We start from the raw sequence: 22,117 nt of genomic DNA, 5'->3' as shown, positions 1-22,117 counted from the left end.
CCACAGGCAGAAATGTCAGGTTCTGCACTTAGGCAGGAAGAACCATATGCACAAAGATAGGATGGGGGACCCCTGACTTACTAGCAGGACATGTGAAAAGGATCCAGGGGTCTTGGTGGACTACAAGCTGAACATGAGTCCACAGTGTGATGCAGCAGGAGAAAAAGCTAATGCTATTCTAGGCTGCACCAACAGAAGTCTGGAGTCCAGATCATGGGAAGAAGTCATAGTCCCGCTCTAGTCTGCCTTGGTCAGACAAACATCTGGAATACCGTGTCCAATTCAGGACACCACAATTTAAGAAGGATGTTGACAAGCTGGAATGGGTACAGAGGAGGCCAACCAAGACAATCACTGGTCTGGAAACCAACCGGATGGCCATTGGCTAGATCCAGCAGGTGCCTCTTGTGTTATTTTTGATTGATTATCACGGGGAAATTATCTGGACCAGGAGCCAGCTGCACCCACACACTCAAATCCGCTTGGCTTCTGTCCCAGCCCAACCCAGGAGAGGAGGGGGGAGGGAGAAGGGAGGAGGATATATGGCTGCCGATCTGAGCCTTGAGCACCATTCAGAGCTGCCTTCCAGCGTGAGGTCCACCAGGTTCTCCTTCTTCTTCGCAATGGGTCCCTCGCTCATCCTCTGGGCTCTGCTGCCATCCATACTATGTAAGTTTGGGGATTGCTTGGAGGGGCAAAGACTCAGGAAGGCATGGAGTCGGGGAGTCAGTTTAGGGTATTTATGCCCTGCCTTCTTCACGGACGGGATTCTAAGTAGACACCCCTGCCCTGAGCTGCTGCTGTGCAGCTGGCTCCAGATGGTGGACCTCAGGGCTCCGGCGGAAACCAAACTAGCCCCTGCAAATCTCAACCCATCTCTGAGCAAAGGAAGGTGGAGGGTGCTGCAGTTGGTGGTGGAAGGAACTCTGAAGGAAGCTTTTAATGACACATAGGCAGGGTATAAGTAATAAATGATTATGATTATGATTATGGTTATGATTTGATGCTGATGGTAGTGAAGACATCAGCACCAAGCAGTTGGGCAGCATCATGAGGGTGCTGGGCTAGGTGCCCATCAAAGAGGAGCGGGATGCCATCATAGAGGAGTGAGGAGGAACTGCATCACTGGGGGGCAGGTGGTGGAGCATATGGGCATGGCCAGGATTTCAGGGGGGCAGGACTTTTGTTAGGGGGGCAGAACCGAGCTACCTGCGACTTGTTTGGTCAGTTAGCTGAGTATTTGTATTTATTTGCTTGATTTGTGGCTACACCCCTGGTGGAGGAGGAAGGGAGGCGTGGGCAGGGGGCTGGAGAGCACGACCCTCACCCTGGACTGGGTTCCTCCTTGCAGGCAATGGAGCCAACGGCTTTGCAGGACGCTTGCAGCAAGGGATACGGCGGCAGATTCGACAAGCCAATGAGGAGGCGGAGGTGGAGGAAGCTGGCTATGTAAAGGACAGGTGAGGCTAGGACACGTCCACCACATATGGAGGAAATTCCCCTCCTTCTCCTTACACTGCCAACCATTTTTATCTTGTGGGGCTGGACTATCTTTTGAAGAAAACCACCACCACCCCACCGACTCTCCCCTCCCTTCTCCACAGCACCGGACGAGCCCCAGTGGCTGCTTACCTGTGCCTTGCAAGCGGCAGGGGCGGGCGGCAGTGGCAGTGGAGGGACAATGAGTGGCGCAAAGGGGCTGGCTCCGGAGAAGGGCTGCGTAAAATGGCACTCAGCCATCCACGGCTCAACAAAGTCCAGCCCCCTTCTTCCTCTAGGCAGGGCAGGGAGAAGCCAGGAGGAGGGAGGGAGGAGCCGCCGCCGTGGTGGTGTGGATGGGGGGAAATGACGAAGCCCGAATGATCAGAACACCACAGCGATTCCTGGACCTTCCGCGGGCTGGATCCAGAAGGCAATTGGGCCAGATCCGGCCCCCGGGCCTTAGCTTGTTGACCCACGTTCTATGCCGATAGCCTTCACAGGACCCTCTTTGAAAGCTTCTTAGGACAGCTGGGCTCTCTCTGGGGCTCTCGAGCAGGGTGCGTTAGACCTAGAGAGTTCACAAACCAGAAAGCGGGGGTCGTCTTTTGCAGTCCCTTCCTGCAATGATACAAAGCAGAACTTTGGCTTTCATAGAATCATAGAATCATAGAGTTGGAAGAGACCACAAGGGCCATCGAGTCCAACCCCCTGCCAAGCAGGAAACACCATCAGAGCACTCCTGACATATGGTTGTCAAGCCTCTGCTTAAAGACCTCCAAAGAAGGAGACTCCACCACACTCCTTGGCAGCAAATTCCACTGTCAAACAGCTCTTACTGTCAGGAAGTTCTTCCTAATGTTTGTCAAATGCCTTGCTGAAATCAAGGTAGGCTACATCCACTGCGTTCCCTTCATCTACCAGGATCTATAGTAAACTCCCACAATGAGGTCCCTGTTATTCTTCTCTCCCTTAATTTTGACCCAAATGCTCTGACTTTGGCTTCGAGGTTCTAAATCTTGGATCTCTTCACAGGTATACACATCCCTGACATATAACGCCACTCCTCCTCCTTTCTTGTCTGGTCTGTTTCTCTGAAATAGATTGTATCCCTCCATTATTACATTCCAATTGTGGGACTTATCCCACCAGGTTTCAGTGATGCCTATTACGTCACATTTAGTTTGCTGTACCAAGAGCTGAAGCTCATCTTGTTTATTTCCCATGCTTTGCGCATTAGTGTACAGACATTGAAGTCCATTAATCATTCCCCCGTGTCTCTTATTTAAGGATTTTTTCCTCCCACCACTAGGTCTGCGTGCTGTTTGCTCCATTTGGTCTATGACATTTGGATGATCATCTTCATCAATTGATAGACTCCTACCTTCAGGAGCACTGTCTCCCTCCCCCACATTAGTCAGTTTAAAGCCCTCCTGATGAGGTTTCTGAGAGTTTTGGCAAAAACATTCCTCCCAACCGTTGTGAGGTGCAGCCCATCGCTTGCCAGAAGTCCATCTTCAAGAAACTGCAGTCAGTGATCTAAGAATCCAAACCGTTCCTGTTTACACCATTTGCGAAGCCAGCTGTTCACTTCCACTATTTTTCTCTCTCTCCCTGGGCCATGTCGTTCAACTGGGAGGACAGATGAGATGACAATTTGTGCATTTAATTGCTTCAATTTCCTGCCCAGAGCCTCATAGTCTCTTTTGATCTTCTGGAGGCTATTGCTTGCAGTGTCATTGGTTCCCACATGAACCAAGAGGAAGGGGTATTTGTCAGTGGGTTTTATGATTCCTTGCAGTCGTTCAGTTACATCTTGGATCTTAGCCCCGGGATATCTTGTCAGGCCCACAGATCACTGCTTCTGTTCCCCTCAGTAGGGAATCCCCTATCACCACTACACGCCTCCTCTTAGGTTTGGTCAGGGTTCTTCCGTGATCTGTCCATTCCAAGGTTGCCTGCACATTCCCTGAGGACTGACTTTGCTGCTCGTCTTCATATACCTGATCAACTGTAACGAGGGAGAGATCCTCAAATGGAGTCTGCTCTTCATCTTCCATGCTAGGGGAGAGGACCTCAAAGCAATTGCGTATTTCTAAACAATCAGAGCGAACCCTGGGCTTCCTACTTCTTTCAGTCACATTTCTCCATATGTCTGGCTCCTGTGTTGGTGAACTAGCCTCCTTCTCAGGGGAGTCCCCTGTCTCCTCCTTGGCGGAGACGGTGTGCTCTGTTGCTTCCAAGAAGAGCTCCAGCTCTCTAATCTTTGGAGCGTAGCCACACGTTCCTCCAGTTGCTGGACTTTGTCTTTTAAGAGGGCAATCAACATGCAATTGCTGCAGGTAAAGCTGCCTGCAACCTTTGGCAAGATGGCAAACATTGTGCAGGAACCGCAGGCGACTGCAGCTGTTCCCTCACTCTCCATCTTGAGAACGTGTCGTTGGGGCTGGCTACAGCGGTTCTCCATCATAAGAAGCGTGAAGACAGGACAAATAACTCCCCCCCAAAAAAACCCAAGGTCTCCCCCAACAAACGTTTAAGACTAGCTCCCCTAAATCTAAAGATGGATCAAATTTCTGCCCTGCAAGCTCTGATAAGCTCCTCCCACAGCTACTCACCTGCCTCAACAGAAACCCTGCCCCCTCTGACCTTTGCACAGGGAGAGCAGCTAATCAGCCACAAGAAATCCAGGCTGGGGCACCTTAGAGGAGAGGTCGGCAAGGTTTGCCTCGCCTGGGCTGGTTCACTCCAGCGGAGATCTCTCTGTGGGCCAGATTGTCAGCGAGTGTGAGCACGCGCATGCATGATTTCCAGTGTCTGCGCATGCATAGGCATGATTTTCGGCACCGCAGCAGCGAGTCCCCACACCGTGCTGCGCTGGTTTATTGCAGTGCGCAGGGACTCGCCGAACAAGCAGCTCAGTTTGGGGGTGGCTCGGGGGCCGGTTAAACAACCCCCGTGGACCACAGGTTGCTGACCCCTTCCTTAGAGCCGAGATTCCCCCTCCCATCCGCTCCCCACACATCAGCCCATCTCAGAGGCAGCACTCCTACCCAGAGCCCCAAACAGAGGATGATCTCTTGTTGCCCCGCAAGCCGCCTCTCCTGCAGTTACCTGGTTCCGCTCCATCCCCTCTGTCTCCTGGGTTTCTGTTGTTGCTGCTGCTGGAGGTTTCCTTTGGAGCTGTGTTTGTCTCCATGTCTGCGCTTTATTCTTTACCTTTCAGACTGTTGCCTGAGGGGCAGAGCAGAAACACTTCCAATAAGCAAACAGGCAATTATGGGGAGGAACTGCCCCAGGAGGAACAGTCAAGGGGGAGGGTTGAAAATCCCCAAGCTTGAATGTGGAGATCAGAAAACACACAGCACGCCTTGTTGGGGGAGCCAGCGCCTTGTCACAGAAACCACGTCCCCACAGCCAGAGCTTTCTCTGAGACAGTGCAGGCCGGTGCGCTGTACCGCCACCTCGCTTGTCTGACCCCCGCTCCCTCCCCCACCCCACCCCACCCCATCCCCGCACCTTTGACTCTTCCTCCGCTGCCGCGCTGAAGGCACCGCTTTGGCTGCCTGTCACCGGGCAACTTCCAAAAAGGCGCTTTGTTGCTGTTGTTTATTGTTTAGTCGTGTCCAGCTCTTCATGACCCCCTGGACCAGAGCACGCCAGGCACTCCTGTCTTCCACTGCCTGCCGCAGTTTGAACAAACTCATGTTGGCCACTTCGAGAACACTGTCCCACCATCTCGTCCTCTATCGTCCCCTTTTCCTTGTGCCCTCCATCTTTCCCAACATCAGGGTCTTTTCCATGGAATCTTCTCTTCTCATGAAGTCTTGGAGCCTCAGCTTCAGGATCTGTACTTCCAGGGAGCACTCGGGGCTGATTTCCTTCAGAATGGAGAGGTTTGATCTTCTTGCAGTCCATGCAACTCTCAAGAGGCTGTGCCTGCAGCCGTGGGATGCGGCAGCGGTGGGGGTAGTGGCAAAGTGGGAGGGGTGGAAGGGACGGAGAGGGTGGGTCAGCAGGCAAGCATCTGGGGTGGACATGGTGCCTACGGGCACCTAATTTTACTTGGAAAAAACCACAGCTGCTCCCAGTGGGGTGACCTGGCTCTGATCAGGCGACAGTGATGGGTTTAAGTTGGGAGGAGCTGAGTGCTGCCCACCTCAACACTTTTCTCCCCCCACTTCGAAACAGGGCTCATTATGTCTACCTGGATGTGCCTGAGCATATTTTAGAGATCTTACGAGGATTTAATCTCTCCCCACTCTGAAACAGGAATGAGGATGTCTACTTTTTTCTGCCTGGGAGTATTCCAGGGGTCTCAGATGTACTTACTTTTGTAACTGTTGACGGTGAGTGGCTCAGGCCTGCATCGCCTTCTTGGGAGCCGGAGGGGGGCGCGCAAAGGCAGCTCTGTGTTCCACCCACCACCAGCCCCTCAAAGCCCAGCGGGCTCCCTGCGCACTGAACGGGGAGCCCGAGACTTGTCGCCTCCTCACTCTCAGTTGGCACCTGAGCGCAGTGTTGCCTCCCAGCCCTGCTCCCGGGAAAGCTGAACCCTGTTAAACTATGGAACTCACTCCAGCAAGAGGCAGAGGTGGCCACCAACCAAGACAGCTTGAACATGATAAAATCAGGGAGGGAAAGAAGGCTATCAACAGCAGGCAGCTGCAATGGCTTTCTCCGCCTGTTCTAATGGAGGCAGCCCTGCTTCCCAATACCACTTGATATGAACCAAAGGAGGTGGGGAGAGTTGTTTTCATGGGAAATGTTGACAGCCATGAGCTTGATCCAGCAGGCTCTCCTTATGTTCAACATCCTGGGAATACCAGCTTCCCTCTAACAGGCATGCATGCATAATTTTATTTGTATGACACCTTTCCATAGTTCAAACTATGCTCAAGGCAGCTTACAACATGGAAAAAACTACATGGCAGCAACATAGCAAAATTAAAGGTAAAGGTAAAGGTACCCCTGCCCATACGGGCCAGTCTTGACAGACTCTGGGGTTGTGCGCCCATCTCACTTAAGAGGCCTGGGGCCAGCGCTGTCCGGAGACACTTCCGGGTCACGTGGCCAGCGTGACATCGCTGCTCTGGCGAGCCAGAGCCGCACACGGAAACGCCGTTTACCTTCCCGCTGGTAAGCGGTCCCTATTTATCTACTTGCACCCGGAGGTGCTTTCGAACTGCTAGGTTGGCAGGCGCTGGGACCGAGCAGCGGGAGCGCACCCCGCCGCAGGGATTCGAACCGCCGACCTTTCGATCGGCAAGTCCTAGGCGCTGAGGCTTTAACCCACAGCGCCACCTGCGTCCCTATAGAAAAATTAGCCACAAACAATCAATGAAACTTCCAAAAATGCACACCCGAACGGTACAATTCCCACAATTCTGCAGGGGAAAACGAGCGGGAGGCCAAGACTAGTTACGAGGCTGGAGAGGAGAACCCTAACTCTTGGTCTGATGTCTTGCCTGTAGAGTCCTTGCAGCCGGAAAAACGCCAGGTTGATGATGACTCCTTCAATGAGGGCTCCTCTAAGGAATCTGATCCGGACCAGTAGCTTCGGGCGGCCATTGCCAGCAACCAAACCCGCCCTCTCCTGCCTCTGCTCCAGCTGTCAACCTTTGCTTTGCCTCGCCTCGCCTCGCCTCGCCTCACCGCAACGGCCCCAAATCTGTGAAGTTTTCTTTTCTTTTAAAGGTAAATAGAAGGCACAAATTGCAGAAAAATAAAAGCAGCAAAACGCATAATGGAAGCCCAGTTTCATGATTTGCTGGGAGTTTTGCGTATCTGAATTTGATATGTAAGAAAGGAAATCTCTCCGAACAGCATAGAAATGAGTTGAGAAATGATAGCTCTCCTAGAGAGCTGAGAGACCTTGCGCTGCCAAACCCAGTTCTGGAAAAGTGGGCGGCGCAGGGTTCAAGGTGCCTCCTCTAAACCACAGCCCAGATCACTGCAAAGCGGGGCAGAAGGGAAACTCACTCCTCCAGAGCCCCGAGGGGCCAAGGGCTCCGCCCTCCGCTCTGCTGGGCTTTGCTCAGTGACTCAGGGCCTTTGTCAAGAGTGATGATGACACAGAAGCCTCAGACACCTCACTAATCCTTCTTGGCCCAAAAGGTGATCCTTAGGAGGAAAGGGAGGAGCTGGAAGGGGGATTTCCCCAGAGCCACTCTGCAAGCAGGCGGAGGCTTCTTCCCCAAAGTCAACACCGGAGGGATTCAGATGCTGTTGGTCCTGATTCCCAGTTGCATATTCCTGCTTTGCAAGGGGGGTGGGACTTGATGACCCCCAGGGTCCCTTCCAACTCTACATACACTTCTGTTATTCTATGACCCTCTTTGACCCCCGTTAAGCCGCTAGGCAGGAGCTCTGGGCCGTGAGGAAAGAAGGTGGCAGGGAAGGCAGCCCCCACAGGCCTCTGTCGCTGGACCCTGGGACTTTGCCCAGGCCAGGCCCCGGTGGCTGCGTCCTCCTTCAACGGGCGGAGGTTGTAGGGCTGGTGTCCCACAAGGGATGGAGGAGCAATGGAGGAATCTAGAGGGGCCTTTGAAACACCTCCCCCTTGCAGCTTCTCTCCCACATAAGCCCACTTCTGGTCTTTAGAGCGGGGCAAGGTTGGGGGTCAAGGCATGGGGCGCTGTACAAACATATGCTTAAGAGAGGCATTGTCCTTGCCACATCTCCAACGCTCAGCTCGGGGAAAGCCACATAGCTGTATTAAACGAAAAATCTGCCCTTATTCCTTTCTGGGGGACACAAGAGCCCTTATAGAGTCCTTTGTAGCTTCCCTATTAGTAGCAGAAAATAACAGAGGCCAACCAGAGAATATTGAGAAGCAAAGCAGCTCGTAAGCCTGATCTTTATTGAACTGTTGCTACAGGGTGCTCTCCTCACACGCAGGAAAGGAGTAGGACCCAGAAGAAAGGCGTGTCCACCCTTATATAGACATTTTAAACTGCCCACCTTAGAGACAAATACCAGCCCCCAGAAACATCATACATACATCACAGAAGGGGTGTAGCTCAAGCCCACCCACCCCCAGATACATCATACCTACATCACAGAAGGGGTGTAGCTCAAGACCACCACCCCAGATACATCATACGTACATCACAGAAGGGGTGTAGCTCAAAACCACCACCCCAGATACATCATACCTACATCACAGAAAAGGTGGTCTACAACAGAAATCTGAGTGTGTTGTTTATCTCCTGTCTGGCAGGTTATCTGTTAATGCTCACTTGACTGGATACCCTGGGGAGCCTGGCCAGTCTTTTGTAATGACATATACTTAGTTCCTGAGCCAAGTCACAGGCTCACCTATTCATACACAGACATACCCTTAAGAATACCCTTGTGAAGGAAAAGACAATGGGGAGGCTCCTCCATTTGACCTTGCAGAGAAAACACCTGGCGTCAAAATGGCTCCATGGCTGCTCTCCTTTGCAGCTTCAGACATGTGACCTGTATATATCTATGGATGTGTTTGCTTGGTACATTTATGAACCTTTATTATATACATAAGACCTTAATTTATTTATTTCATAGTCAAGGAGACATTTCTCCAGATTACACAAGGACCTTTGTGAAGGGGAAGCTGGAGAGTCCTGTGCCGCCCTAAAGACGACAATAGTTATTATGGCAGGAATGGTTGCGGTCAAAAGCCAGATGCCTAGCCTCTGGAAACAGACAAAATAGTTGGGTGGGTAGAAAAAACCTCACTGGGTAAACTGGTGTCTCCCTGATGGGTCATGGAATCATGGAACTGTACTGTTGGAGGGAACCACAAGGATCATCTAGTCCAACCTCTTGCAATGCAGGAATCTTTTGCCCAATGTGGGGTTCAAACCCACAACCCTGAGATTAAGAGCCTCACGCTCTACCGGCTGAGCTATTCCTGGGATCCCGAAGTTACTGAAGTGCTTTGAGCAAACAAGTGGTGTCTTCAGTGCGGGTCCCTGCTGTCTGGGACAAAGGGTGCTGTGCAGAAGAGCCGTGCTGGGTGCCTCCCCCAGCCCTGAAGGCTGACCTTCCCGTTGACTCCAGCGAATGCCACACAACTTGTGTCATGCAAGGGAATGTGAGGTCCATGGTTACAGCCCCAGGACCCTGGGTCCAAATGCTGTTGTTGCTGCTGAGAAATAACCCCCAGTGGCTTGTGGATGACCCACTCTTGGCCTGTGAGGCCCCCAGGGGAAAGAGCTGGCTGGTAGCAACTCTGTCGCAAGAGGAAGTTTGCTGCAAGCGGAGAGGTGGTTGGGATTCTGTCAGGTGAAGGAAACATTTGACACCAGAGGTGATTTTCCAAACAGTTCCTGGCAAGAGGAGTGGAACACGGCTCCCTGGTGAACTCTCCTTCTCGAAAGGTTTCCAAGGACAGCTTGGATGACCATCTGCCAGGGATACTTTAGCTGCGATTCCTGCCCTTTTGGGGGGGTGGACTAGATGTCCCCTGGGGTCTCCTCCAACTCCACAATTCTAAGATTCTATGAGCGCTGATGAGCTAAAAGAAAGAGAGGCTGTGTGTGACCCAGGAACCTGTAATCTTTTCCATGAATTTGTCTTTCAAAGCCGTCTAGGGATGGTCCCTGTTCCCTGTAGCAGTGAGTTCCATAGTTTAACTCTGTGCTGCCTGAAGAAGTGAGCGAGGAAGGATGGAACCTGCTCCTTGTGCCCTGCTGGAGGCTGATCTTCCCCCAGACAGCCAGTGGCCATGGGGAGTGTTTGGGGTGGGGGTCAGGGAGAGAAGGCAAGGAGGACACCTTGCTGGCAGGACAGTAGCTGCCCCACCCCACCCAACCTCCAGAGAATCCGAGGGGGCCTCCTGCTCATGCCTTTTTCGAGCAGGCAGGATTCCATCGTTCCACTTCAGAGAGAAATTATACTTTTTTTAGAAACACACGTCTTTGAAAGCATGCTTTGACTTGCAATGTTTATTTTGAAGAGAGAGAAAATATCCATCTGGAACTTGCTCCATGTCGGAGCCCCACATCAGCTTCCTACGAAATAGACGCACACAAACAAACAAAATTTTGCTTACTGGTTCCTGGAAATTACCGTAAGTGTCACTGGAAAAAAACGATCTGGACCAGGAGCCAGCAGCAGTGACTGGCTGGGATCCACCCAGCTTCTGTCCCAGCCCAACCCAGGGGAGGGAGGGAGGAGGGAGGAGGGAGGGAAGACTATATCTGGCTGCTGGTCATAGCCCTGAGCACCATTCAGAGCTGCCTCCCAGCAGGATCACCATGAAGTCCACCAGGTTCTCCTTCTTCTCTGTGATGGGTCCCGTCCTCATCCTCTGGGCTCAGCTGCCGTCGGTGCCCGCCCCATGTGAGTTTGGGTATTACTTGGAGGGGTGAAGAATTGGGGAGGTTGGGGAGTTGGGGAGCATGCTTGGTGAGCTGTGATTCCTACATCGCAGGGGGTTGGGCCAGGTGTCCCTTGGGGCTCCTTGTATGAGGGGCATGGCCTTTATTGGTGATAGCATGCCAGGGTGGGGTGGAGCCCACCTGCCAGGGCTAAGCCTAGCCTGAATTTGAGGGATTCCACCTCCCTCCCCAGTCACAGCCCTTTGCCCAACACCCCCAAGAAGCCTGGGCATGAAGGTAACTCTCGCGATCCACACCACCCTCACATGCTCAGAGAACCTCCCACACACCCAGTTGAGACGCACAGGCCCAGAAGTTTTGCTGGGACTCTGCAGGTTGAGTGGACAAGCCCTGAATTTGAAGATCTACCTGGCTGAATGTTTCAGGTTGGTCAGTGATGGGCAGCAGCTGGTCAGTGAGCTGCCTCCTTTGGGCCAAACAAGCCAGAAGGCTTTTGGTTTACACCCTAGAAATTCACTTCTGTGCATTGACCATACAAAACTGTGCGATGGGGTTTGGGATTTGGGCAGCGCAAGGTTCAAATTCGGGAGCTTCAAAGGGGGACTTTGATTGTAGTCCTCAAATGAAAAAGCCCAACCCCAAATTCTGGTCAGAGTGGAGGAGAATCTGGCTCAGGAGAGAGATGAGGCAGATATATGGCTGACCAGACAGGCAATGGCAAAAGTATATGATGTCCTTTCTCTCTTTAAATAAGGGTGGGGACAACAAAGGCTCTTTCGCCACCTTCACCCTCTAAGCTGCTGAAAGGAAGGGCTTGTCCACACTTCCGAAAGTCGTGCCTAGAAAGCTCAGCTCTTTAGCACTGAATCAAAACAAACGGCAACTCATGAGAAACTCCATTGCCATTCATCCTGATTCAGTGCTAAACCACAGGTTTTCCTAGAGGAACAGTGGGGCAAGCAGATGTGAGCCCCAAGAGAAGTTTGGGGGCTCATCTAGAAGTGGAGTTTTGTGTAGGAGGGCTGTAGGCAGACTGTGCATTTAACAAGAATCATAACTGGACCCTCCAGGATCCGTTAGTCCATCTCCCTGCATTGAAGAAATTACATTTAAAGCATCTATAACAGACGGCCATCCAACCTCTGCTTTGAAACCCTCGACAGCTCTTACCACTAGAAAGTTCTTCCCTAAGGGTGCCACCCAACTGTTGCTGTGCTTCTGGCTTCCATCAGTGGACCTTGAAGCAGCCCCTGCAAACCTGAGGTTTGCCCATGCCAGATATAGCCCATCTCCGAGCAGAGGAAGGTGGAGGTGCTGGAGAGGATTGTGGGACCTCCTGGCAAGATCCGAAGGGTGTCAGCGTCCTGGAAGAGAGAAGCCGACTCCAGCAGCCTCTGACTTCCAAAGCAGCCTGTGCCTGAGTGTCTGCAAGTTGGGTCTTGTGGGGGAAAGGGAAGGTTCAGGAAGCCAAACAATGAATCACACGGCCTTTGATACTCTAAAGGGAGAGGGCTTGGGTTAGGGGGTGGTTAGGTGTTGAAATCCTATGCGTCTCCCAAGGTTCAGATGTGACAGATGATGTCAGCCTCCTTGGAGCAAAAGACAAATGACTCACAATGCCTGGAGCCTGCCCTTTCGGAAGGGTGATGATGCCTAGAAAAACTTCCGGCGGGCAGGGAGACTTCCATACTGGGGCAACACATTCTGGAAGAGTGTTGTGTATCCGCCACCTGAATCAGCTCTAGGTGGCAGGAGGTGTCTACTTTTGCATTCCTACAACTGGTTCTCCTGCATTCCTGTGGGCTCTGTGGAGTGTGTGGAGAATCCTTGCTTGTCCAATGGTGCCATGAGGCTGCCCTCCAGGTTGGCACAGACACGTCAAGTTTCCTATTGTTCTCACCTGTGGCCCCCTCCCATTTTTCCATGCCTCTGGGGCCAAAAAAAATGAGCTTCTCCCTCCCTCCCTCCCTCTCTCTCTCTCTCTCTCTCTCTCTCTCTCTCTCTCTCTCTCTCTTACTCTCACTCTCACTCTCTCTCTCTCTCTCTCTCATTAGTCAGACAGCCTGATCATGCAATGCCCCACCTTAAAGCCTTCTCCTGCTTTCCTGCCCTGTCCCAGACCTAGTCCCAACTCCTCTCTCTCCCCTTCAGAGTCCTCCTCCCTCTCTGGGTCTCTCTGTTCTTCTCTCCTGAGAGATCCAGTCAGGGGTGTAGGAAGGGGGGGCGGGGGGGGTGGACCGCCCTGGATGCCCTCGCCTGAGGGTCTGACATTCAGCACGCCATCCGTCCATGACTCCCAAGCCTACCCCAACCCGTCAGGGTAAGGGGCAGAGCTGTGCCATTTTGTCAGTGGCATTCCCCGCTTCCCCCTTTGTTTTGACCGCTTGGAGGGGCTTGGGGGTCGTGGGCAGGTGGCGCTGAATGTCCTCCACAGGCAGCTCGCTCCAGCCCTGGCTGCAGGGCGTGAGCGCTGCTTGGGCACCCAGTTGGCTATCCCGCTCCTGGGAGGGCACCCTCCGTGCCACACACCCCTCGGGAGCACGCACGCCCTGGGCAGCGTGGGCATATGCTCTGCCGCTGTTGCCAGTCACCTCCAGTTCCTCCATCATTGGATTCCTGAAGGTCTCTCCCTGGAGATATGGCAGGGAAGAGCAATGGACTTTGAGTGTCTCTTAGCAACAGAGGAAGCGGAAACAGAGGAGTCCGCCACTGGTCCATCTAGCCCCATATTGTCTACACTGACTGGCAGTGGCAGTCCATGTTTTCAGGCAAGGGAATGATTCCTAGCCCTACTGAGAGATGCCATTGGAGGTGGGACCAGGCTTTTCTTCACCCTAGCTACATTTCTTGTCTTCCTTGTAAGTTGCTTGGAGGCTGCGCTGCAGTCAAGCACTGTACGAATTCTGTTGACTCAAGAGAGATCAATAATGCAGTTTCAGACGTGTGCAGCACCTTTCCAAAGGACTCTGACCGGTGCGGCGACCCCAAACCGCGCTTCTTCTACAACTCCACCTCCAAGGCCTGTGAGCCCTTCACCTACAGAGGCTGCTCGTGGTTCCGCAACCGCTTTTACACCATCGAAGAATGCCAGCGCCACTGCGGAGGGACTGGTGAGTGGGGGTGAGAGGGGGGTGGGCCCAGATGTGGGAAAGGACCCCGACCCTCTTGACTGACAGAAACCCACCCACCCAGGCATCTTGAAGCACAGGGAGCCCTTGGGACCTGGGGGGAGGGAGTGGGTGTCCTGAACTTCTTCACCTGCTCTGCCCCTGTGCCATGTAGATGTGGTCAGGCATAGATGTGGCTCAAAGGGTTGCTCCACTCATCCCAGCATCCCAGAGTCGAGGGGCAGGCCTGACTGGGACCCATCACTCAGCATCCTCCTAGAAGGCCTTCCTTACGGAGGGGGGTGGAAAAGAGGCGAGGGAACACACTAGGTGTGCGTGAAACTCTGCAGGGTGTGAGAAAGTGGGCAGAGATTGTCTTCTTCTTCTCCAGAACTTCATGGAGTCAATGGTGAGAGATTCAGGGCAGACAAAGGGAAGGGTTTTTTTGCACACAGCAAATAGCTGAAATATGGAATTTGTTCCTGCAAAAGGAATTGACAGCCACCAACTTGGAGGGCTTTAAGGACCGAGCAAATTCATGGGGAGGATGACGCTACTAGCCACAAGGTCCATGCACGACCTCCCCTGTTGATGGAGAGAGTCAGTCTTGCTCTGATGTTCTTCATGCAAGCTTCTCCATTGGGGCGTGTGGTTGGTCTCTGTAAGAACAGGAGGCTGGACTAGATGGGCCCAGCAAGATGGGAACAGCGGCCTAAGGTCCCCTCCACATCACACCCAACAACAACCCTTGTTTCGCTCTCTGTGTTGCAGAAAAGCCTGGCTCCTGCCTCCCCAGTCCTCGAAACATCACCCTGGAGTGCTTGGCCAGCTGCCTTCATGACGGAAACTGCCCGGGAGATCAGAAGTGCTGCTCCTATGGGTGTGCATTGCGCTGCTCTGAGCCCGTCAAAGGTGAGACCCAGAGGTTGCTGGGGGAGGTGGGGGGCTACTGGTACCCTTCAGAGAAGTGGCCTCTGTCAGGGATGATTTAGCTGCTACTCATGGGCTCTCAACAATGGTGGGCAGCTGTGAGAGCAGAGTGGTGCTTCTGCAGCTGGAGCAAGCACTAGAAGTTCTGCCTTCCATAGAGTGTGAGACTAATTCTCAGGGTTGTGGGTTCAAGCCCCACATTGGGCAAAAGATTCCTGCATTGCCGGGGGTTGGGCTAGATGACCCTCGTTTCCCAGTCTAAACAGACTCAGTGCCCTCAATCTGCCCCGAATCTTCCACCAGTTTGACTGGATGACCCCATCAGGTTCTAGGATAAGAGAGATTGAGAAACCTACCTGTTTTCTCCCCACATTCTGTCATGAGTTTCCCCAGCCTCCCAATCAAGTATTAAAAACAACACAGCGTTAAATATTAAAAACTTCCCTGAACAGGGCTGCCTTCAGATATCTTTTAAAGATAGGATAGCTACTTATTTCCTTCACATCTGAAGGGAGGGCGTTCCACAGGGTGGGCACCACCACCGAGAAGGCCCTCTGCTTGGTTCCCTGTAATTTGGCTTCTTGCAGCGAGGGAACTGCCAGAAGGCCCTCGGAGCTGGACCTCAGTGTCTGGGCTGAATTATGGGGGTGGAGACGCTCCTTCAGGTATACAGGACTGAGGCCGAATAAATTTCTATACAATCTGGATAGTCCTGTTGCTATAACTCCCACAAGGAATTATAGCCCCAGATGTTTCGACCTTTCTTCACAGGGGAGTTGCTCCACCCCTGTCCTCCTTCTGAATCTTTGCAGAGAACGTAGTTAAAGTCTGTTTCTCTCTCACTCTTCCTTCCTCTCCCTTTGCCATCCCAGATATTTGCAAGCTGCCTCCGGATTACGGTCCCTGCCATGGCAAGTTCCGGAGCTGGTATTACGACGAGCGTGAGCAAAACTGCAAGAGGTTCATCTACAGCGGCTGCCTCGGCAACGAGAACAAATTCAAGAAGCGCAGGGAGTGCCTGGCCAGGTGCAAGCCAGCAGGTGAGCAGGCTGGAGACCCAGCAGGGAAGGGGGCTATTGATGGCGACTAGCCAGGCTGACTAGGCTAGACTGGGTTAAAAGAGGGGAAATGGCCAGCAGAAATACGAGGCCAAAATGAAGAAAAGTGTACGGAAGAATGGAAATTCTTTTCGGCCTCTTTTAAAAAGGATTATAGCAAATGAAATTGCAAGCAGGGTCTTGCAGCCTAAGCAATGGAAGGCTAGCAAGAATGAACTAAATGAAGAAATGCGTAAGTTTTGCATTTCAGGAAGAAACATCAAGAATGCAAGGATGGGAAGTCGAATTGCTAAGAAATGTGGATAAATTGATTTGGCACAAAGTTTATAAAAAAATAAATAAAAAAGCAGAAACTACAAGCAGGAAGCTTTGAGTTAACGTACAGATGCAGGACTGATTCTGAGTATGTTACAGAATGAGTATGTTACAGAAGGTTCTTGGCAGTGACTGGAAGGGAATGATCCACTTCCAGTTGACTGCAGAGAAGCCATTTCTCAAAGGCACAAAAGTGTAGAAGCCGCCTTAGGCGGGAAGGAGTCCCTGCCGATGGCTGGCACAGTGTTCTGACAGTGCTTCCCTCTTTTTCCAGGGTCTTCCTAAGTCTTTCTCGCTCACCCACTGCCTGGCCCAAGGCCCTCAACCTGGCCAGCCTGCAATGGCCTCGTGCCAGAACAGACGGCCCCTCCGCACACATTGCACAGACAATCCGGGTGTATGAATGAATCAATGTTTCCGTGAAGTGATGACAACATCTCCGCTGCTGCGAGAAACTTCCTGGTGGTTGACGTGTGCTTCGCCCAAGGGGGTGTGGCATTGCTCCCGGTGGGGTGCAAAGGACTGTCTGCATTCTCCAAGAGTTTGCACTCTTCTTCGTATTCATGTCCATGGTGGCATGTGGCAGATGAAGCCAGGCAGCCAATGGCGCTTGCAGAAACTCTGGTATGAACTCTCAGAGGAGGAGGAGGAAGAGGAGGAAGAGGAAAGAGAGGTCTGGCTTCCTTGCTGCCACCTCACTTGAGTGCTTCCTGGGTGCTTCTCCCCACCTGCCACCGCTAGCCTGTTCTTCCACAAAAGCACACTCAACTGGAGGGCATATAGAATCATAGAACGGTAGAGTTGGAAGGAACCCAGGAGTCATCTATCCCAACGCCATGAAATGTAGGAATCACAGCTCAAGCATCCCTGAGAGATGGCCACCCAACCTCTGCTTTAAAACTTCCAGTGAAGGAGTCCACCACCTTCCAAGGGAGTCCATTCCACTCTCCAGCAGCTCTTGCCATCAGAAAGTTCTTCCTGATGTTTAGACAGACTCTCCTTTCCTGTAACTTGGATCCATCGGTTCAGGTCCTATCCTCCAGAGAAAAAGGAAACGAACCTGGTCCCTCTTCCATGGGACAACCCTGCAGATATTGGAAGATGGCTCTCATCTCACCTCGCCGTCTTCTCTTCTCCAGGCTAAGCATCCCCAACTCCCTCAACCATTTCTCACAAGACTTTGCTTCCCCTCCCTTGACCCTCTTGGCCACCCTCCTCTGTGCACCTTCCACCTTGTTGGGGTCTTTCTGGAGTGTTTTTGCAAATGTGAATGAAGAGCAACTGCTTTGGCCAGTGTTCAAGGGGAAGGTGTAGCAGCCCATGCAGGGCTTCCCTTTCGCTGTCCAAAAAGCTGTTGCGTTCCCAAAGCAAGGAAGAATACACACGAGGCTTGACCAGCAAGACTCTGGGAGGAGGTGCCAATAATAAGAATTCCTCTCCACCCCTCGGCCCAGGTCGTTTTATTCACAAAAGAACTTCTTACACAGTGTTCGTAAGAACCAATCAGATTTCCTCTGAGCATTTCAAAAAAACCCCAAGTAGGGACAAAGTTAAAAGTTAAAACTACAAAGAGCTAATTTGAGTATGCATAGTAGTCCAGAGTAAATAAAATAGGAAACAAGGAATGCATTCAGCAACCTTGGAGGTCATAAATAAGCGGTAAATAGGAGAAGAAGGATAGCAAGGAAAGATTAGGCATGTTTATCACCTCCTATGTGATATTTCCTGGCCCTAAGATTAACAAAACCAAGGAAAGGTACATCAAAGCCATCTACTATCTTTATGGCCCAGGATGCCTGGTGAAGCAACTGGCCTGTGTATTTAGAAAGCTTATATGTGCCTGTCAGGCGTAGAGAAAGCAAATGGCAGAGATGAAGAGGCTTGTGGGATTCAATCAGAAACTATTGTCAATGAATCAAACCCAGTCAATGCAATGCGTTCATCGCGGACACAGTGGCTTGCTTCATTTTTCATAATTCCTCATAGCAATCCCACCTGACCCCCACACTCTGGATATCTTCACCCCTACAGAAAAGCCACAGATGTGAGGAGTGGAGAAGAGGGGTCAGGTTGTGTTGGCAGGCAAGCAAGGCTTGGATCACAACCTTGGCAGGGGATGCCGCGGTAGCAAAGAGGACGCAGGAAGGCAGAGAGGAACCAGAGCGACAGCATCCCCTCCAGCCCCCTTTCCCCTGTCCTGGAGCTGAAGAACCTTTTGAGGGCCACATTCCACCGGGGGCAATCTTTTGGGAGCCACATACCAGGGATGGGAGGAGGCTGAAGTTAAATGTGCTCTCTCCCTTTTTTTCTTTCTTTCTTTCTTTCTTTCTTTCTTTCTTTCTTTCTTTCTTTCTTTCTCTCTTCCTTCCTTCCTTCCTTCCTTCCTTCCTTCTCTCTCTCTCTCTGCATGGGGAGGGGGGATTTTTGCCAAGGTCCCAGTCCATGGAGAGAGAGGGGGGTTCACCCCAACCCTCCCCAGCTGCCTCTCCAGTGGAAATCCCCCACCCCATGCATGGGAGGGCAAGGGGGAGAGGCAGAGCTGAAGGGGAGAGGCACAGACAGCACCCAAAGCTGGTGGCAAGGGGCCACTGGTCTCTCAGCCCTGACTGGCAGCTTCCTTCCAGGGCCTCTGGCAGAGAGCTGTCCTTTCCCATTTCCTGACATTCCTTTTTTATTTTTATTTTTTTAAAAAGATATTTACCGTACATGCCATTCACCAAGTGAACTTTGCAAAGCAGTTTACATAGGGATATTAAAGCAATAAGCCTCAATAAAGCACCTTCAAGTTATTTAATAAAACAGCTAAGGCAAGCAACAAACAGTATTTTCATTTATTTATTCTTGAAGGTCAGCTGTCTCTCCGCAGCCCCGGGGGAGTAGCTTGCTGGGAAGGAGAAGCTGCCTCCGGTGGAATTCTGGGAGCAGCCGGCTCTTGCGGGATCACAGAATTGCAGAGTCGGAAGGGACCCCCAGGTTCATCTACTCCAGCCCCCAGCAATGCAGGAGTCGCAGCTAAACAATCTCTGCTTTTAAAATCCTGGGGGTGTTGCTGGGACATTCTGCCTGCTGAGCTTGTATTCTACGGATGACAAGTGGTCCCTCTCCAAGACTTAAATGGCAGAATGGGCTTCGTACACTCACAAATCAACAGTGATCATATCTGAGTCCAGGGATTTCATGTTTTGGGGCAGATCAAGGGGGGGAAGGGGGAAGACACTTCATTCATCCCTCAGTCTGGAGCCCCTCACACACCTCAAGGGGTTCCTGGGGGGTGGGCTCTGCCCCAGTTGCTCTCCTTGTCCCTCCTTCTCTTGCTTTGCCTTATTGGAATCTTTGTTCAGAATTGTTTCGCTTAACAGTGTGATTTTATCATATCATTGTAACATTGTCTTTGGGGGGGATTGAAGAATTGTATTTTTCTTTATAAAAATAAATTATGAAATAAATATGGTGCTTTTATATTGTTGGTATTGTAATGGGGGGGGTGAGAGCTGCCTTGGGTGAGGTGTACCTATCTTAAATAAAACAAATCAGATTCTCCCACTTTTCCATGGCTGCAGGGATTAAACTCCTTAAATGTAGTGGAAGAGCCAGTCGTGCTTCTCTGGAGGTCTTTTCATGGAGGAGAGGCTAATATGGAGGAGAGGGACCCACAGCTGCTGGAATGGCCACAGTATGGCTGCTGGTGTGTCAGACCCAGGGATGCCACGCGGGTATGGTTTCAGTTTTGCTCTTAATGCAAATCCGATTTTGCTCAATCGCAAAACTCAGTCAGCAGGAGCCGTGAGAAGCAAAGGCCTGCTTCGGCCAATATATCATCAACCGGACAGGAAAGCTGTTGAGGTGGCCAGACAGATTCATCAGATCCTGAAGCACCAAAGCAAAGGGTCTGGTATCTGCCAGGAAAGCTGAAAAGTGTTTGAAGTATGGGGTCCTGCTCCACCAGGTATAGATTTACGACACTTACCATATAGAAAAATACGGTAACAGCAACTGATGGGTTTAGGGGAATGCAGGCAGGCTGTTTTTGAAAAGGCCACTGCAGACAGCGTCAGAAAAGGCTACTTTGGTCATTGGTAAAAGGGAAAAATAGAAAGCACGTCGTCGTCGTCATCATCATCATCATCTAATATTATTTATATCCTGCCCATCCGGCTGGGTTTCCCTAGCCACTCTGGGCGGCTCCCAAAAGATTAAAAACAAAATAAAACATCACACATTAAAAACTTCCCTAAACAGGGCTGCCTTCAGATGTCTTCTAAAAGTCAAATAGTCGTTTATCTCCTGGACAGTTGATGGGAGGGCGTTCCACAGGGCGGGCGCCACCACCGAGAAGGCCCTCTGCCTGGTTCCCTGTAACCTCACTTCTCACAGGAAGGGAACTGCCAGAAGGCCCTCGGAACTGGACCTCAGTGTCTGGGCAGAACAATGGGGGTGGAGACGCTCCTTCAGATATCCTGAGCCGAGGCCCCTTGGGGCTTTCAAGGTCAGCACCAACACTTTGAATTGTGCTCGGAAACGTACTGGGAGCAAGTGAAGGTCTTTCAGGAAAGTACCAGTGCTGCCCCTAGTTGTTGCCTGCTGCACAATGCTCCAAAGGGTTGGCTGAATCAGGATGATGATCCAGGAGAGGCTTTCAGAAGGATGGGGGAGCCTCTGGTGGGGTTAGGGGAGGCCACTAGAGAGGATTCTGGAAACAGGGAGTGGCGGGGGCTTCCTCAAGCTGCTTTCCCCTCTCGTCTGCCCCCCACAACAGGAGCCGGGAATTCCGCCTCCCTCTCTGTCCTCAGCTCCTTCTCTGGAAGATGCCTTCAGAAAAAGGATGTCCAGCAGAAGTCGGAAAAGAAGGGAGCAGGGGGCTCCACCTGGGACCAAGTGGGGAGGGGGTGCCCAAGAGCTTTTCCCACCTGCTTCACTGCTCAACTGCAACACAGCCCCCATCAGTGCTGCCAGTGGGCCTTACCCTCCAGTATTATCATTGTCATCAATTAAATTTCTATACCACTGCAGCCCCAGAAGCAGCTGGGCATGTTTAGCCTGGAAAAGAAGAGGCTGAAAGGAGATAGAATAGCCATCTTCAAATACCTGAAAAGCTCTCACATGGAAAATGGAGCAGGCTTGCTTTCTGCTGCTTCAGAGCACAGAATCCAAACCAATGTTTTAAAATTACAAAAAAAGGAGACTGTGATTAAACATGACTACTGCAATGTGCTCTATGCGGGGCTACCTTTGAAGGTGACCCGGAAACTACAACTAATCCAGAATGCGGCAGCTAGACTGGTGACTGGGAGCGGCCGCCAAGATCACATAACACCGGTCCTGAAAGACCTACACTGGCTCCCAGTACATTTCCGAGCACAATTCAAAGTGTTGTGCTGACCTTGAAAGCCCTAAACGGCCTCAGTCCAGTAGACCTGAAGGAGCGTCTCCACCCCCATCGTTCTGCCCGGACACTGAGGTCCAGTGCCAAGGGCCTTCTGGTGGTTCCCTCCCTGCGATAAGCCAAGTTACAGGGAACCAGGCAGAGGGCCTTCTCGGTAGTGACACCCTCCCTGTGGAACACCCTCCCACCAGATGTCAAAGAGAAGAACAACTATCAGACTTTTAGAAGACATCTGAAGGCAGCCCTCTTTAGGGAAGCTTTTAATGTTTGATGCATTACTGTGTTTTAATATTTGGTTGGAAGCCGCCCAGAGTGGCTGGGGAAACCCAGCCAGATGGGCGGGGTATAAATTATTATTATTATTATTATTATTATTATTATTATTAGAAAAAACTTTCTGACAGTAAGGGCCATTTGACAGTGGAACTGTCTCCCTTGTTATTGGGTGGAAGTTTCTAAGCAGAGGTTAGATGGCCATCTGTCATGAATGCTTCAGTTGAGATTCCTGCATTGGTT

At 51.6% G+C, this 22,117-nt stretch overlaps 1 protein-coding gene and 2 long non-coding RNA genes across 3 annotated transcripts; 2 read left to right on the top strand and 1 right to left on the bottom strand.

The window, feature by feature from the left end:
• Nucleotides 1-412: 412 nt before the first annotated feature.
• On the top strand, nucleotides 413-7,231 carry LOC307218071. Its single transcript, XR_013839738.1, has 3 exons — nucleotides 413-669; nucleotides 1,352-1,460; nucleotides 6,954-7,231. It is a non-coding gene; the product is annotated as an uncharacterized lncRNA (long non-coding RNA).
• Nucleotides 1,455-5,089, bottom strand: LOC307218151. Its single transcript, XR_013839827.1, has 3 exons — nucleotides 4,999-5,089; nucleotides 4,594-4,713; nucleotides 1,455-2,050 (listed from the first exon to the last, which is right to left on the bottom strand). It is a non-coding gene; the product is annotated as an uncharacterized lncRNA (long non-coding RNA).
• Nucleotides 7,232-10,659: 3,428 nt separating the features above from the next.
• On the top strand, nucleotides 10,660-19,664 carry LOC307218461 (BPTI/Kunitz domain-containing protein-like). The gene is made up of 5 exons (XM_079980714.1): nucleotides 10,660-10,809; nucleotides 13,742-13,918; nucleotides 14,687-14,827; nucleotides 15,718-15,885; nucleotides 16,493-19,664. Exons 1-5 carry the CDS (start codon nucleotides 10,725-10,727, stop codon nucleotides 16,501-16,503), a joined length of 582 nt encoding a protein of 193 aa, XP_079836840.1. The 5' UTR covers nucleotides 10,660-10,724; the 3' UTR covers nucleotides 16,504-19,664.
• Nucleotides 19,665-22,117: the final 2,453 nt, after the last annotated feature.

This window comes from Podarcis cretensis, assembly GCF_951804945.1.
Source record: "Podarcis cretensis genome assembly, chromosome: 6".
Classification (NCBI taxonomy): domain Eukaryota; kingdom Metazoa; phylum Chordata; class Lepidosauria; order Squamata; family Lacertidae; genus Podarcis; species Podarcis cretensis.
Note: the sequence above shows the minus strand (reverse complement) of the source record. Positions and strands in the feature narration are given on the sequence as shown.

Excerpts from the sequence above, each read along its gene's own strand:
- LOC307218461 (XM_079980714.1), top strand. The coding sequence starts at position 10,725 with ATGAAGTCCACCAGGTTCTCCTTCTTCTCTGTGATGGGTCCCGTCCTC. Across the intron at positions 13,919-14,686 it reads GCGCCACTGCGGAGGGACTG|AAAAGCCTGGCTCCTGCCTC; the intron begins GTGAGTGGGGGT and ends TCTGTGTTGCAG. Across the intron at positions 14,828-15,717 it reads CTGCTCTGAGCCCGTCAAAG|ATATTTGCAAGCTGCCTCCG; the intron begins GTGAGACCCAGA and ends TTGCCATCCCAG.